At 42.2% G+C, this 18,748-nt stretch overlaps 1 protein-coding gene across 1 annotated transcript; it reads left to right on the top strand.

Moving 5' to 3' along the window:
• Nucleotides 1-7,863: 7,863 nt before the first annotated feature.
• LOC133929461 (protein INCREASED PETAL GROWTH ANISOTROPY 1-like) lies at nucleotides 7,864-12,678 on the top strand. Its single transcript, XM_062376221.1, has 6 exons — nucleotides 7,864-9,380; nucleotides 10,252-10,383; nucleotides 10,474-10,655; nucleotides 10,735-10,846; nucleotides 12,065-12,199; nucleotides 12,267-12,678. Exons 1-6 carry the CDS (start codon nucleotides 8,133-8,135, stop codon nucleotides 12,396-12,398), a joined length of 1,941 nt encoding a protein of 646 aa, XP_062232205.1. The 5' UTR covers nucleotides 7,864-8,132; the 3' UTR covers nucleotides 12,399-12,678.
• The last annotated feature ends 6,070 nt before the right edge of the window (nucleotides 12,679-18,748 follow it).

The raw sequence follows: 18,748 nt of genomic DNA on the forward strand, positions 1-18,748 counted from the left end.
TCAAGTGTCGAATACATGTGACATGGTGATGCCGCCCCTTCATGTCGCGTCGTGTGGCCGCTTTCGGTGCGCCGGTCGCTTTCGCCTTTGTCGGTTTTAACAGCACCCCACGCGCTATTATCCTCGTGTGCTCGTATGTCTTAGCCCTCGTGCTGTTGTGTTTCGCTGTAAGGAGACGCAAGCTGCTAAGAAGACGTAGCGCTGCGAGAAGAGAGGAGACGAGCAGCGCGAGTAAAGGTGGAGAGAAGAAACAGTAGCACAAGGAGAGCAGCAACAGCGTAAGGTGAGGAGTTGCAGCAGTGCAAGGAGAGGAGAATCAACTCGAGATGAGGAGGAACAACAGCGCGAGTTACAGTAAGTACTTAAATTATATATTTAATTAATACTTACAGCAATAATAGTAATTAGAATAAGTAGATTATTTAATCCGTTCAATTATATTTATATAATTAGCATTCAAACAATCACACCAAAATTTGTTCAATGTAATATTAAATTCAAAATAAATAATTTTAGAAAAATTCAAAAAAACCTAGGTTGGACAGAAAGATTCGATTAAAATCACAATGCATTGAAAAAATATCAAATTGAATTTTTTTAATTAATAGTGGTGTACACTTATTTAATTAGTATTTAATTTAATTCATTAAAATAGTTGTGCACACCGAACAACTACATGATCAAATAGGTGGTCAGGGACGTGATGAGATGAGAATGATGGATAGATAGTGGTGTAAGCATGTTTAATTATTTTATTTGAATTCAATATTGATGATTTAATTAATATTGTTAATTACTTAAATATTTAGTATTGTTAAGTATTATACTATTTAATTTGTATTGTTAATATATTTATTATTTATCGAGTGACATAATTAGTTGTGTATCGTATATATATCTAAGTAGTTATTTTATTAGATGTACCTTTATTTAGTAAATATGATATATTTTTTTATATTTATTATGGAGAACACCTTGCAGTTTTGCACGGGAGGTTCGTAACAATTCAAAACTAAAAGCATACGTTATGAGTTTTGTGTGTGAACCAGCAATCCTAGACTGTTGTCTTGGAGGTTGTGCGGCTACGGCTTGTTCTAAACAGCTCGGTCGTTATCCATACGTTGTTCGAGATGAGAAGGAACAACGCATAAGCTTTATACTTAGGCAAGATGTTGAAGGAGAATTTTGATATGAGGGTATACATAAATATAGTGTCATGACTGGTGCAAGGTGATACAGTGACTACCGTGGAAAGATCAGGCCAGCAGGTGATGTATGAAAAGGATGAAGGGCATATCAGGGAGGACATCTCCGGTAGAGAGAGAGCTAGAGTAAACCCTTCTAAGATAGATGCAGGATGCATGGATAATGAAACCGGTGGTAGCGGGGATAAAGAAGCTGCTGACAATGATAATATAGCGCCAGCAATCCAGTACTTTTGTGGTGCTGGGCTGTTGGATTGTATTGTCGTTGAGTATAACACATTATCTAATTGGAGATAGCAAAATAGCGATATCCAGGTCGGACAATAATTTTGTAACAGGGGGAGGTCATCCACTTTATTAACAACTATGTTGTAATGATAAGAAGGGATCACAAGTGCGCCCGATCTAACCTTATGAAGTATAATGTCAGGTGTATAAAGCACCTGAATTGTTCTTACTTCGTATGAGCACGTAGGCCAAAATATGAGAAGTATTTTGTGATCAATAGATACACCTCACATATATGCAGCGAAGATGCTATTAGGAATATAAGTCATGCCATTGATGCGAGATTCATAGCCCAACGACTCATCACCCTTATTGGTACCAACATTTATTTATTGCCAAAATTCATTATAGTGGTGGTGCAGACTAAGACGGGTATGCTGATCAATTACCATATCGCATGACGAGTCAAGCAGAAGACGTTGAAGATGTTGTTTGGAAGCTTCGAGTAGTCTTACAACTATACTTCGAGGCTACTGCAGAAGATTGCCATGACGAATCTAGTGACTCAGTGGGCCATGACGGATGAGCCGATCAAGCTAGAGGATGGGTCATATAACACTATTTACCGATACCTCATTAGGTTATTTTGATCATATGGACAATGCATCAAAGCTTTCAGACATTGCAGGCCAGTTGTAATGGTTGAGAGTGTGACCAATGATAGCTGGTTGTGGTTCCTCACTTTGGTAAGGACACGTGTCATAGGTAACAGGGAATGAGTTTGCATAATCTCATACCGCAACAAGGGCCTTTTGCATGTATTGGACGTGCTGTATGATAGCACAAACTACTCCATTGCATGATCTGATGTAGAGAGAAGATGGTGTATGCGACACTTGAGAGCGAACATGTACACAAGGTACCATAGCAAGTCCCTTGTAAAGAGATTTAAAAGGTTGTGTCTGCAGAACCAGTAGGCGAAGTTCAACGAGATATGAAGAGAGTTAAACAAGACCACTCACAAGATGATGGCAGATCAACAAGCACAAGAGGACAATCTATGGACGCGAATGGTTGGAGGACAAACTATAACCATTCACGTGCTACGTTTAGCCAGTGAATAGCAGGGAAACCGGCAGAGCGTTAAGCCCTAATCCAGACACTCATGGTACCAAGTTAGCACATAGAATTTAAATGATCATATTGTATCATTTCTTATGCAAATTGGCCTCCTAAAATTCTTGTATCCCATGTTAGGTATGCCATCATAACAACGAACATAGCGGAGTCATTTAACAATGTCCTAAAGTGAGTATGGGGCTTATGTGCAGCGTCGTCATTGTCGAGTCATCAGTGCACTTATTTAGTGCACTTGTACTTGTTAATGACATATGTATTATTGATTTTATTGTTGTAGTCATTTCTATTATGTAATATTCACTGTATTGTTAATTTAATTATTTTAATTTATGTAATATTTGTCAAATAATTCTATCACATAACTTTATTTGTTATTTATTTATTAAGCTTTGTTACATATTAATTATGATATTGATACTTATTTAACATTTTTAAAATAACTAAGGATTTGTGCTTTGGTGTAGCGCCATAACGTTGCAGTGAAGGATCAATAAATCTATAGCGGGATCTTCGAGTACAAGCTTTCTATGGACACCTACAATGATTCATATAGCACTTCATGCCTCCTTGTAAGTTGTGCGTAAAGGGAAGAATGAACCCTTCAAGGAGAAGAACCTAATCTAAGATGTGACCGAATTGCATGCAAGATCATTCTGTTCTGCATTAATCGTTTCGCTCCAACATGTAACCACCGAAGACCTTAAGGCCCTCCTACACGAGCAACGTCAAATGTATCTCAGGGTGTGCAAACTGACCAACCATCCTGTTCTAGATTTCTCCAGGAGGCAAAGAACGATAATGATATTGCCCGACCAGTATGCATCCCACATTCAGGTTCGTAATTTCCTATGTGCTCACCCTACTTATCTTTTTTCCATTGATTCGAATACTTCTCTTTTTTGTTAGGAATTCCTAGAAGACGAACAATTGATCAACAAAGACATCACAAACATCTTGATAATGTATACGCTCTTTAGCTCGGGTGTCATGCCTGGTTCGCGTAGAAGATGACGACGGTTAGCGAACCTAAGGGGTACAATAGTGACATCTATTACTCATCTAGAACATGACAAGGACGATGAGGATGATGATTTCATGCTCACAATACCTCGATGTTCCAGCAGCAATATAGGAGAAGCTTCGTTCACATCGGGATGACGTTCACGCACCAATTCAATGATCAATGCAAGAGGACGTTCATGCACCATATCGAGAGGACGTACAACCAACAAGGAAATAGGACATGCTATTACCGTGATAGCTTAAGATGATGACGACAACGACGATTTCATACTACAACGACCCCCCCCCCCCTGAGGTCTCCATCTCTGAAGGACATTGATGACCCTGAAAATAATGGTGGATTTGTTGTTACCCATCATTACAACTTCCTATTATCACCTCGAAGACAACAACAATCTTATCCTGGTAGCATTGACTAGCATAACTGTCATTCTTCTGCTAATTTGACTCACCACTTTCCTTCGTCATCTTGAGATGATCTAGGTATTCAACATTTATCCACTATGAACTATGCAAATACCAGACATGAATATTTATTTTGTTTACCTTTCTATTTCATTAGTTTAGTTTGATGGGTATATGGTTAGTGTCTTATATGAACGTACTATGTTTTAAACAATTTGTGAACTTTATATCTAATCAATGTGATGGTAAGTTTATTATATTAATGTACCATCCAAATATAATTTTTTCTAACATATGAAAAATATTTATAAACTTGGGCTTTAGACACGCTAATACTTATGCTAGTGTCCTCTTATGACTAATGTTGTAGAACGAGCACCTTAGGGACTGTCATAGAGTGGGGTTGTATCACCAACATCTTGGAGACTAACATTAATTGAAGCTCTAGTATCAACCATGTGATTGTATGAACTGTTCAATCTCGGATTGTGCTTGCTTTAGGATAAATGCTTAAAGCTGGCTTTAACTTCGGATTAAGATCAAAGGGATAGATGTTACTTCTACATCCACTCAAAATTAACAGTTTTTATAGGGAATGATTTCATAGGATTCTATGCCTCTATGCAAAGGCAACAATAACTCGTTGCTGAACTTTTGTAGAATGAAATGACTACACCAAGCAACAGCTTTCACAGAAAATCTCTGTTAAGCATCAATACCATAACTTTTTCAGCTTTCATAGAGAATCCTATGCTCCGACCCCCAACCAAGCCCATGCACTCAATCCATTCACCAGCCCCCAGCTACCTAAAAAATCCTACCCTCATATATGGATAGACCACTCTTTTCTTAGCTCTCTCAACTGTAATGTCTTACTCATCTCCACCAAGCTCACCCAAGAAGCATTGGGAATTTTTCATCCCCTAGGAGGTCAAATTGCCGATGTGTTTCTATAGCGATCCTTGTAGGCTTCGTGAGTCCCATGACATCTCCTATACATATGATATATGCTTCTTCACGTGTGCTAACTACCAGTACAACAAGCCTTGACATGTACCGTACGAGTATCCACCGATATAGCGACGTATATCACTAATGTGGTACTTTTCGTACGATTTCATATATTGTCTTACTAATCTTCCATCTTATTTTATTTGTTCAGTCTCCTTCACCTATCTGTAACTTCATGAAATGGCTAAATATAGAACAAAATACGCACAAGAAGCGATGGGTCGATATGAGCATGCGGTGTAGGAGGAAAGCATACGAACGTTGGGAATACGAGCAACAGTAGGAGAAACTATGACTTAAGCGTCACGAGGAGTAGTGTATGAGGAAGACAGCGAAGGAGCATGCCGTGGCTGAGGCACACAAAGCAGAGAGGAAAAGGAAGTGGGGAAGGTCACGTCGTGCTAAAATGGAGGACCCCGATGCCCTACGAAAGAGCAAATATCCTAGATACACTCAGTAGAGAGCATGTACTGTAACCTGATCTATTTTTATTCCATAAGACATGTTTAGTTTAGTAGCGACATACTATTAAATTAGTCTTTAGGCGTACCGCACATACCAACATTTGTTGTCGTCATCTCTTTATGGTTAGAGCATATTTGTGCAGCGACGAAAAATCACATATCTCATGTAATGTTTATCGGTGTATGTAATTTCTACATCGAGTTATATGATAATCTTACTTCACAAATATATTGTTCGATAAATTAGAATTTTTATCCTTCCAATATTACTTCACTAAAAAGTTACCTACATAAATACATTAAATAAATAATAAAATATCGATAAAATTACTTTAAAATATATTCACACACGATAAGATGTGACGTGAGTGATGGAACACGTTGGAGGTGACGAATATAGGTTGGATCCATCGTTTTTTAGTGGCTTAGGTATTAGAATCAATTTTTTGGTATTTAAAATATCAAATTACATTTACTAAATTTACAAATACACTGATATATTATCTATTTAGGTAAATATGATTATGTTTGTTGTTAATTATTGGATTTTTACCAATAACCGGACAGTAGGAGTACGTTACGTACTTGTCACCTGAACGTGACGACGAGGAGCCGCGTGGTCCAGTACGTGCGAGATACGGACAAGTAAAGGATGGCACACGTACGCTTTGCCTTCGTCTCAACAAATTCCAAAAGGCAGTGATTCAAAAACGTCACTCTCGTTTGGATCCCGCCAGATATATGTGTCCTCAAGCCCAAGAGAGCTCTTTCACGGACAGATTTTCGTCGTGAAAAGATTTCTGTTCTCTTCAGCGCTTCCAACAGTTTTTCTTCACTGTTCTCTTCACGACGAGATTCCCAGAGTCATTCCCTTCAGGACGGGATTCTCTCTCCGTTTCCTTCGCGATTCCTCTCAAAGGGAAGCTGTTGAAGATGAGAGGAAATAAAGGGAATGAGAACGGAAAAGGGAATCATGAGAGGAACGAAATGAAGGGAAAATAGTTGAAGATAGTCAAACTCTGGTACTACACGAGTGTGATGCGTCGCAACCGTGCACGCGTGCGGTGCATCTTTTATATTATAGGGGCCTGAAATGCAGGTGCCAAACAACTGCATTTCAGATTGCACAGTGTGTGCTTGGAGTAGAGTCTAAAGAGTAGAGAGAACACCAGGGCATTGCTCCCCAAGTTGCAGCCTAAGATGCCGACGCCAATAATTCTGAGAGCGGCGTTCATGAGATTTTTCATAGAAAGATCTAAAAATGACTTCCTTTTTATTATAACGACTTGGTGCAGCATAAGATGAGAGGATGACACACATTATATATAAAAAAAAGCCTTTCTGTTACACCAGATTTAGTAGAATTTTCTTTCTATACATGGTTGCTCCGATGCCAGCCAAATAAACAAACAAGAAAAATGGAACTCAATGCCCACGCTGCTTTGTCGCGCATAGTACCTGATCCAGACGTAAGAGTGCATGGAATGGAAGGAACGAAAAATTAAAATCGATGCTAGATAATAAACTTCGTTTTTTAAGTAGCATAGTGTGAAGAGTGAAATTTTTAATAGCAAATAAAGAATTTGACCTTCCAAGTCTGATGTGTGGGAGAGGTCACTCGCATCATTTTTGTTCAGAGAACCACCACAGCACAGCACAGACATATAATCATCAGAATCAACAGAAAAAGGCATGCACTAGCTAAAGCAGTAGCACACGAACTGCACTTTACTGTCGAGCTTAGCAGATTTTTTTTAAGACAATGGAAATAAGAAAAAGATGGATCAACCTAACCGATTAAGTGTTCTCAACGAGCTGATGATACAAGCAAAGAAAAAGCAAGAGCAAAAGGTCGAAAGAAATTTGCAGTTTTCTTTTGTTCTTTTTGAGATGAGGTCTCCAGATCTAAGGGTGTGCTTGGTTAGTGTTTAAAGATTATCATACTTTCTTATCATGAGTACGATACGCTATACTTTCTTATCATAACTGTAGTAAAAATTAAAAAATAAGCCACTAACAAATGGACTCTACTAGTAAAAAAAATTTGGCACCTCGAAAATGTAGCAGCTAACTAACACTAGTCCAAGTTGATCAAATCTATGTACCTGAGTTGTGGCAAATTCAGAACACGTAAAGCAGTTTACGTGATGATCCGATCTCGTGCCACACCGATCTTTCCCCAATATTTATTCTCCTGTTTGGATAGAGTTTTTTTAGTTTTCCTTAAAAGCTAAAATCTATCTAAACGGTTGGTTTAGATTCCTAGTTTATAGTGACTAGAAATCGGTTGTAGTTGAAAAAATAAACTAAATTTTATTATAAAAATTAACAAGTAAAATTCAACGACTAAAACAGCTTACTTAGCCGACCAGTAGGCAGTAGGGTTCCACTTCATCAGTCTCGCAGACCAAAGCAAAGACCGTTCCTCGAACGCCGTGCCTCACCCCTCTCTCTCACTCTCTTCAAATCCCCAACCCAAAAAAGCGTACACCATAGCGAGGAGAGAGAGAGAGAGAGAGAGAGAGAGAGAGAGAGAGAGAGAGGAGTGGCCCGAAGACCAGCTCGAGCGCAGGGCGCGGCGATGTCCGTGGCGCAATCCTAGTCGACCATTTCGTATTCGACGGCAAGCAAGCACCGCGTGTCCAGAGGCAGAGCCATGGTGGCCGGCCGCGTCAAGGCAGCCATGGGCTTCCAGCGGAGCCCGGCGACGCCCAGGTCCTCCTCCTCCTCCTCGCACAAGGCGCCGGCGCCGGTTCTGGCTCAGCCGCCTGGCTTGGCGGCGGCAGGGGTGGGGCAGCCGGAGACGCCGCGGCGGAGGTCGTCCGGCTCGCCGGCGCCGACCGGGTCGGGGTCCAAGACGGGGCCCTTCGCGCGGTACTTCCCGCGCTCGTCCGCGCAGGTGCAGCCGGCGCGCGCGACGCCGGAGGTCGGGGAGCTCGTCCGCGTCGTCGAGGAGCTGCAGGAGAGGGAGTCGCGCCTCCGGACCGAGCTGCTGGAGCACAAGATCCTCAAGGAGACCGTCGCCATCGTGCCCTTCTTGGAGACCGAACTCACCGCGAAGAGTAGCGAGCTCGGGCGGTGCAGGGATGCGCTGTCCCGGCTCGAGTCCGAGAACGCCCGGCTGCGCGCCGAGCTCGACGACGCCGTGGCGAGCGCGAAGAGCAAGGAGCAGAGGATTCTTGAAATGGAGAAGGAAATGGCGGAGATGAGGAAGCGGCGGCGACAAGTTGCGGCCCATCCCGATGACTGCTCGTCGTCGTCGTCATCGGACAACTCCGAGAGCTCCAATGCGGCAAGCAACTCGGCCAAGACATCTAAGGTCGTGGCCGGGTTGTCGTTTCTTCCTCCTCCTCCGCCGCCGCCAATGCCGGCGCCTTACAAGTCCAGGTCCTATTTTTCCGGCTCGTCGCGCGCTTCGCCGGCAAACTCTTCATCGAGTTCCTCTTCGTCCGCCCCATCAACGCGGACATACTCTCCAGACACCGCAGCATCAAGAGGCCGCGTACCACCGGAGCTCTCGAAGCTCCCGCCAATACCTGCACCGCCCCCACCCCCGCCGCCGCCACCGTCAATGCCGACGCGCGGACGCCGCAGCGCGAGCTCATCGCCATCGACTTCAAGCAGCGGCAGTGGAGGCGCGAGGCTTCCGGCTCCACCTCCGCCGCCGCCGCCTGCGGCGAGGAGGTCCCGAGCGTCCTCCCCAGCTACCTCGGCATCGACTCCGGCGTCCGGCCCATGCGTGAGGCGAGTACCCGAGGTGGTGGAGTTCTACCACTCCCTAATGCGGAGGGACTCGAGGTCGAGGGACGGAACCGGCGGCGGCGAGGCGGGCGCCGGCGGCGGTGCCGCGGCCGCGAGGGACATGATCGGCGAGATCGAGAACCGCTCGTCTCATCTTCTCGCGGTAAGTCGATAAAAATCACATCTTGTTTTCTTAGATAAAGTAAAATTCAACTCTTTCCCCCTCTTTTCAACCCATTCCTGATTCCCCACTCATTTTCTTTGACAACATTATCTCCTTGACCTGCCTTCTTGGGGGGAAAATTTCTCAAAAGCGAAAGGTTCTAACAAACTGACATGAGTTGTTCTGAAGTAGCTATTGTTGATAATGGTAGTTGTAGAGCTGAACAAAAAACGAGAAAAAAAGAGCACCAGAAAGCGATCGTCTTTTCGAGCGTGAGCACCAACATACAGGTGAAACAAACACATTTTCCCCTGTTCATCTCTCTCGAGTTCACAACTCTGCATGAATTCATGCAAGAAACCCATGAATTCTTGTTTGCGTTTCTCTTGGACTTTTGTGTTCCATCATCAGAAGACACGAGGGAGGTGAATGGAGTAGGAATACGTATAGGATAAGACAATCCATAGTTGGGAACAAAAAAGAAAGCTGTAGCCTCTGCAAGGAATCCAGAGTGACCCGGCCTTTGTCAGACTGATTCGTGGGCCCCAAAACTGTCACCACTAGTCCAACGCTGTGACCGGTGGATTTAAAGAGGAGTGTAATAAATGAGCTGAGACACCTCTTTTCGAATAAAAAAAAGAAACCGGTGTCGTGGCCTTGTCCGGCCTTCAGCTGGAGGCCCAGCTAGCCGTTGGAGTAATCTAACATGACCGTTGCTTCGCGCCAAGTGCTCCCAAAACGAGGAGAATTTGAGAGCACTGGTTTGCTTTTGTTGCCGCGCCGCGACGTGCTTGAAGTAGTTTTTGATGTTTTGTTTGTGATGGGAAAAAAGTTGCCCAACTCCGATGGTTTTTGGTTTGGTGCGTGGCAGATCAAATCGGACGTGGAGAGGCAGGGGGATTTCATCCGGTTCCTGATCAAGGAAGTGCAAGGCGCGGCGTTCGCCGACATCGAGGACGCGGTCACCTTCGTCAAGTGGCTCGACGTCGAGCTCTCACGCCTGGTGAGCTATCGATTCGGTGTCCACATCACGAGTTCTGCTTAACAACGACCAGCTAACCAATGCTTCACTGGATGCTGTGCGTGCGCGCAGGTGGACGAAAGGGCGGTGCTGAAGCACTTCGACTGGCCGGAGGGAAAGGCGGACGCGCTGCGTGAGGCCGCGTTCGGTTACCGCGACCTGAAGAAGATTGAGTCCGAGGCGTCATTGTTCTGTGATGACCCCCGGCAGCCTTGCTCTTCTTCTCTCAAGAAGATGCAGGCCCTCTTCGAGAAGTAAGCACTCTGTAGCTTCTGACACGAGCGATCTTCGGTGGTTTTTGCTTGTTCTTGTGCTCATCCATGGTCACTTCAGGCTGGAGCATGGAGTGTACAGCCTTGTGCGTGTGCGAGATAGCGCGATGAGTAGGTACCGCGGGTATCAGATCCCATGGGAGTGGATGCAGGACACCGGAATTGTTAGTCAGGTACTACAAGTCAATTGTTTTCACTAGTAATAACTTGTTGATTGAGTTAAGTAGACAGTTACGTGTAGCAAGAGATATATAGTTAAATGATACATGGACTATGCTTGATTTTTCGTTAGAAGGAAAAGGACAGTACTGGATTAATCATTGTTTCTGGGCCCAAATCTGGATGGTTAGGGGAACATTTCTGTTGGTGTGTTTAATGCACTTGTAGACGAATGTGCAGGAACAAAAACCATAATTCACTATAGTACACACGCTCGTGGTGCCAACGAAAAGAATTTTATGCGTATTGGCATTATGGGGGACCAAAAAGAAGGCTCTAGCTTCTGTTGCTTGTGGGGATATGCTGCGAAATGCACGTTTGAGCCAGGGGTTCTCGTGAATCTATTTTGTTTCTGCATGATCTCTTCTGAACTTTGGGGTCAAGTTAGTAACACACCGTTATTTGGCTCAGGCTAATGTTTTCATGCTACATATTTGTAAATTTTGAACCTTGAAGAGCCTCAGAACAGGTGCGTGGGGACAAAAGCATGGTCCCCATGGGTTTGTCTCTACATTGCTGTATTTTTTAGCAAAGACTGGACCTTTGCTGAAGGTTTCTCCCAAGGAAATACTCTTAAGAAATGGCATTATTTGTAACTTCCCAACTACTAGATGCACAGGGTCTAGGGTTATTTTCTAATATAGCAAGTAGATTTTTGGTGTCATATAACTTAAGTAGATTTTGAGTGTCGTATAACTTAGGTGTCTGTTTATCCGGGCCAGATGCCGTCCAGATCTGTTCATTGGTCAAAAGCCTGCTAATATTTTGATCATGCATCATCCTAATGCCTTGACATAACTTCCAGAAAAGAAATCCATGTACATCACTGCCAAATGTGTGTGCTTCTTGTGTTTGCTTTTAAGTTAGTAAGGAACTGAACTTTGAGATCTCTTCAGATGTGTAGTAGACATTTGGTTTCAAAAAAGAAAAAAAAATATGTGTAGTAGACAATGGTCTAGTTTACCTGGTAGCACATGGGGCATGCAATTGATAAGATTTGAATTGCAACCTTGTGATATGTTCATACTATCCTGCTGCTAATTTGTACATTCAGTATCCACACTTGATGAGCTTCTCTCGGTGGATAATGTGAAAGTACCCCCATGTGTTTATCTTCTTAAGTTACTTATTTCTTTGGCATTTCGATGACTAATTGGGTCTTGAATGTGCAGATAAAACTCCAGTCAGTGAAGCTGGCAATGAAGTACCTGAGAAGGGTTTCCTCTGAGCTTGAGGCCATACAAGGTTGCCCTGACGAAGAGGAGCTTATGCTCCAAGGTGTCCGATTTGCCTTCAGAGTACACCAGGTAACCAGTCCATTTGCCCAACTCATCAAACCTATATTTGGTGCTGAACCCTATTGTTGCTTGTCAGTTTGCAGGCGGGTTCGACGGCGACACCATGCGAGCATTTCAGTATCTCAAGGAGAAGGCCTCGACGTTCCAGTTGCAATGGGAAAGCCAAAATCAGCATCTGCAACAGCAAAGGCACCCAGGAAGAAGTTGAAACACATATATTTATAGCAGCCCGTCACCATAGGATAGCTGAAATGTTTATTTCGCCATATACTCGATTTGCCAGCAAGGAACAATTTCACATTCTCAGTGTTCTTGATTTCACCGAGCTATGTGGTGTGTGCACTGTTATCTATTATCTTAGACAAACAAAGTTAAATCCTTCGCTCTCGAAGGCCTAGGAATTATCACGTTAATTGATGAAAAAGCCATAATTATATAGGTTAAGAGTGTGAACTATTATTATATGTTATTTTGTTTCGTTTTTTCTAGTTTTGTGCCTGAAGAATACTGACTAATTTCCAAGCTGTCCTTCTGGGCTGCTGCTCCATTTCTCTCAGAAATGTGCCTCGGTTTCCTAGCCTGACGAAGGAGACAACAATTTGCTTTATATCTGAGGTAGCATATAAAATGTTAGAAAATGCAACATCGCGAAATCTTCAAGTCACTTAGACAAAGTCATTTTACCTCAGTGCATCTTGGCACATAGAATGGATGTCATGCTTGATGGTACTAAAGCCATGGCGAGCATAACACCCATTTTTCAACCTACCTTCAATTTTCACAACCTGTAAAATAAAACAGATACAGAGTGTGAACTATTATTATATGTCATTAAAACGACAAGAAGAGCCAGCCAAATGAATATATAATAGTGATGGTACCTTTGGAATGAAAAAAAACAAATCTGTCACTCTTCATGATTTCTCAGTCTGTTGATAACAAACTTTCCATCCTCTGTAGCCATTCTCTGCATCAAACGCCTCATTTGTGCACCCCTGGACAAAACCGCAGAGGACTTTTCTAGTATCAAGCAGTTTTGATCGTTTGTAGAAACCTTGTCCAAATGAAAGATTAGCATTCTCACTATTTGAAATATCAGCAAAATAACCGTCAAGCTCATCAGGACCACCCAACTGATTGAGTGATTGGCCAAGTTCCTTGCAACTTTGGATCGGTAGTTGTTCCCATCACCTATCTGCTTCATGCTTTTCATTTTCTGGTATGACTCAGGATTAAAAGAGCTCCTGATGCATTTTACGTGCTGAAATACGTTTTTCAGAACCCCTAGATGGCTGCAACCTTGAATCTGAACATAAGATATGCGTGGAAGCTGCTCAAGGGAAAGTGAGCTAAGAGTCGAATACCCAGCTAAAATAAGTGTCCTAGTATTTTGCTTCTTATAAACGTCCTGAAAGGAGGATAAATGGAGCTAAAGTTCAAACAGATAGTCGAGAGTCGAGACATACCATAATATCACGAAACACAGAACCAGTGCAAAGAGGGCCAACAGAAGACAAATCAATGAATCTACACGTGTTCCTGTAACACTTAGCCGCAGCATTCCAACACCTACAGGTAGCTGCAGAAGAAATAAGCGATTTCACATCTGCCCTCAGAAAATGGAAATTTATCGCGAACACATGATCCGGTAGGGATCCAGATTCTCTGGAAACGTTTTTCTGTTAAATCAGAATTACTTCTGAAAACTGTTTGGCTAGCTCTCTGGATTTAGTTTCTTGAAAAAGAGAATGATAGTGTAATTGACTATTTTGTCCCTGTGCTGATATGGTGTTTGTTTGCGATAACATCATAAGAAATGATTGGTAGCAAAATTTGAACTAAATTCTACAAACTTTCATACGTTCCAAATCCTGGTGCCCTCACATGCCTGATTGGTAATTGGTAATAAATCATGGATTTTTCCAACAAAGGGCAAAGTAATACAAAACAATGTATCCATGTATCTAGCTATCTGAACATGTGGCTAGCAGATAAGATGATACCGATCAATCGAATGCATCTATGTATGTATTGTATGCGACGGAGCTCGAGCGGTGGAGCTCAGGCGTCGGCACGGGCGGCGGAGCTCAAGCGACGGCCGAGGGCATGTTGGGAACGGGCGACCGATTCTCCTGCGAAACCACTCTCCAGCCGTTTCAGCGCGCTAGGCACAAAACCGAGAAACATTCGAGGCGATTCACGGAGAAATCGGCGATGCCCACACCCGTTTGGTACAGATTCTGCAGAAACACCCGAGAAACTTTGATTCTGCAGAAACACCCGAGAAACTTTGATTCTGCAGAAACACCCGAGAAACGTTTCCATTTCTCTTAGCCAAACGCCCCGTTAGTAGACCCCAACTTTCATTTTCTGCTCCGCGATTCACAGAGTTGTCACAAACAGAAGCAGCCACATTGCACAACTCTTGAAAACAGACTTCCTCCTCCTGACCGGCAAGAATGTCATTGGACATATGAACATCTTCACCATTTTGATCAGGCAGTAATTTTGCCCCTTTTTGCAGACCCACCTTCTTCTGCAATGCCCCCCACAAAAAAAAAAGTTACAAAAGTCCACATAAGAATTACAATAGTATGAACACAACATTAGAAATTATGGGAAAGAGTGTGCAATGTTTAACTGGTAGGAATTGAATCGGCACAGTGAGAGTGGACAAATTTTGTGGTTTAAATGCATCAAGATAAGCTGAAAGTCAAATTTTAAGAGCAGAAAAAGTAGGTAAATAAGATATGTAGGGAAAGCATGACACAATAGCTGGCAGGAAATTACTAGAAGCTGAATTGTGAGGAAAGTATGTTTCTATTTCTTTTTTGGGCTGCTTTGCTGAAATTCATGGATCCAAAATCTCGTTTATGTCTAAAGTTCGTTCCCTGCACTTGAAATATTTCATGACTAGCTCATGTAGCTTGCCACGCGTACAACCCACGAACTGGGGGTACAACTCATGGAAGCTATCAGATCCATGATTCACACATACATTCAGGGGCAGAGCCATGATTTGGATATGAGGAGGGTGAATAAGATAACAATCACACAAGAGATGTAATATAACAATATATTAAGTCTCAAATATAGCATTGATATCGTATAGCATCATTTGTTTTCTGGTCTCTTAACTTGTTGGCTTATTCGGCTACACAATGAGTTTTGAGGTGTCTTTGTGGTACTTCGGAGACTCCTAGCCCATGCAGCCATAAGTGTAGCAAGAAATAAAAGTGATTTTATTCTCAATAGGTATTTTTAGTATGCAAGTTTATGGTTAATTGCATTGTTTCTTAATTAGACAAATAAGATCTTTCATATTCACCTATTTTAATGGATAATCAGCCTAAAAAATTACAGCGTGGGAGAGTAGCAGCATGGATCGAAAACACCAAAAGGGGTAGCGTGTTTGCCTCCTCCTCATGTCTAGCTCACCAGATTTCTCTGGTATGATACATTCAAGGAAAAACAAGAGGAAATAGGCTAGAAACTGAAAATACCACCCGCTCTCCTCTCCTCTCGTCTTTCGCCTATCTATTTTTCTTTCCCCCTCCTAATCAACTCGGGTCAGACAAACCAACGTGAAAGGGGCAAGGTAAGCATCGTTGGTCTCTCTGTGCGCGAGTGTGTCCAATCCTGTGTCTTTGACAATTTAAAATAATTTAGGTAGTGTTTAAGAAAATTCCAATCCTATGTGAGGCAAAAAGTGGGTGGAGAAATGTCGTTAAGACCCTATTGCCTTAAACCGATCATATTGTAGGAGTTCATTGGAGTGTAGAGGGGCTTATAGAATATGTGGCTACTAAGGAGTTCAAACAGATGGTATCATTTTGTGTCTTTATTTAGTGTTTATTAGATTTTTTATGTTGGACTAAATAGATGCCTTATTTTATTTGATTCAGGACAAGGGACATATTAAAATCAGAGTCAATAAGTTGAAGGGTAGGTTAGTTGAAGAGCTGCAACAGAGAAACTATTTGGCTGCAGATTTGATCTGTAAGGCAAATATGAGTGCAGACTACTTAAACATAGAGGCATGTAGGAGTTATTTGTAATGTAATTTATGTAGCTTTATTTTCAATTTATTTCAAACTAGTCTAAATATATATCAGATTATCAAGTAAACTGATTGATTTTTCATGGTCATGGGCTGCACTTCTAGTTTTCTACTTCCTTTAATTGTGCCATTGGCATCAGGTTCAGTTTTGAATTGAAGGTCTGCAAACTATTCTTTATAGTTTATTGTGCTGATCTTGGGGGCATGAATGTTTTGAAAACAAAAATTTATGTTAACTACAGTCTAGGTCTTGTTGCCTTTTGAAAATTTTCATTGTTACTTTAAGCCTTTATACTTCTTTTGTTGTAAATATGTACCCTTGTAAGTTGGCCACACGTCCTTCTACTAAAGTTTCAATTATGGTGAATTATTTTCATAGATATTTCATGTTGACATGAAAGAGTAAGTCTGGGATCAGTAATATTACTAGTACTTGTGAAGAATGTTATCCTATTATATTGAATGTACAACCGAGAAAATCCACCTATTTGGCTCGAGTCACTTTAATTTGGTAAGTTAAACCTTTGTGGATATTTCATATCTTGCAAATGTTTTATTAACTAGTTAATTTCTCTCAAGACGGTTATGATTATGTGTTGGTGGCTGCAAAGGCATACCTAGCTTTGGATCCTGAAAATTCAGATTATTAAGATTCATACTTGAAAGTTCTAAATTTTTATTAGTACTAGTCATGAGTAATAGGTTAGTTAACATACCCAACCGTTATAAGCTTTGTCTCTTACTCTACAGGGCGGTCATGAAGTGATTTGATCCCAGCACAAGCAGACAGGCCGACGAAAGAAAGTAATTTTTGAATTTCAGCTTACCTAAATAAAGGGCTTGGGAGGACTATTAACTATGTTGTGTTGGGGGGGGGGGGCATATGCCCCTTTCCCCTCTCTTTTATTTGAAATCTTTGTTAATCTTTCTGGTTGTTATGTTTTATTTTGTGTTCTAAATAGGGATTACGTTGTGAGATGGTGAATTGTTTACTAAGGTTTGACTCTTGGTTATGGTATGAGATGGTGATCTGGAACTTTCTGATAAGTGGGATGATTTGCTTGACATTGATATCAGGTTTTGATGGGGATGCTTATCAAGTTATGTGGATGTTTTCATCTGGTGGTAGTAATTCCGTGTTTGTTTTGTGTTCATGTTATGTTTTGTTGTTGTGTAGGAGACTGAAGCTAAGGAGATATGCCGTTGGAAAGATATTAAGCCATGCCGACATAGGTTTCTGAAATTGACGGTGCTAAAAATGATTTGTTGTTGCTATTAGGAAGTGACGATCTTTGTGTTGGCTTTCTGCTAGTAGATGGTTCTGTATGTGGTCCAGGATGGGTTTTAGTTTGGTTGTCATCCAGTTTTTGTATATGAGGTTTCATGTCTGTTGGGAGAAATGCCCAGACCCACAAAGGAGCATATCTAACAAAGCAGCCTGTATAAAGGCCCAAGAGCCTTTATGTAATATTTGTACCTCACCAAGAGTTGCAGAGGAAGTTTTACCTCTCCCTCTCACCTATATAAAGGACCCAAGAGGTCAAGAGGAGGGAGATCCCTCCACCTCCACTCTCTCTTTGCCTAAGAATGAACCCCTTCGGTACTGTAGCGGAAAACAGTCTCAATAGTTGGCGCCGTCTGTGGGGATCCAGTTTGAAAGAGTGAGGGGACCTTCGGATCACACATGTTTCGCAAGGAGGTCGGCCTTCATACAGAGGAGGCCTTCCCTTCGTACATACAGGGCCTTCGTACTAGCTAGGCCTTCGTCGTTGAGCAACCCTTCATCGGGGAAGAACCTTCATCAGGTCTTCATCAAAAAACAACCCTTTATCAGGCCTTCATCAGAAAACAACCCTCTGTCAAGCCTGTCAGGGAAAAGGAACCCTTCGTTAGACCTTCGTCGGGGAACAACCCTTCGTCAGGTTTTCATTGGACAACAACACTTCATCAAGCCTTCATCGAAGAAACGAAACCCTTCGTCAAACCCTAGTAGGGAAAAAGGACTGTGTTAGGCTTTCGTTAGGGAACAACCCTTTGTCAGGTTTTCGTTAGACAACAACCCTTCATCAGGCCCTAGTCAGGGAAAAAGTACTGCATCAGGCTTTCATCGGGGAACACCCTTCGTCAGACCTTCGTACAAAAGTGATAAGAACCCTTCGTACAAGTGGTACCCTTCATACAAAAGGCACCCTTTGTACAAGAGACACCCACCGACGGGATGCGGCACAAAAAGTTTGAAGCCATGTGAGCTTCCTTGGATTTAGTGGGCAATAATCACACACCGTGCTCCACTTATAAACTTGATCACTTTATGCTACTATCTTCGCTACCAAGTATATTTTTATCCATGCCAAACAGAATTATATCTACAAACTAGCAACTGCAACAGCTAAAGATATTTAGCTAGATTAAAAGTCATTGTCCGAAGGTGGCGCACCCTACGCTACATTATATTTCTTCAATGTTTTAAATTTGTAAACGTTACGTTATGGAGCTGC

Source organism: Phragmites australis, chromosome 9 (genome assembly GCF_958298935.1).
Source record: "Phragmites australis chromosome 9, lpPhrAust1.1, whole genome shotgun sequence".
Taxonomy (NCBI): domain Eukaryota; kingdom Viridiplantae; phylum Streptophyta; class Magnoliopsida; order Poales; family Poaceae; genus Phragmites; species Phragmites australis.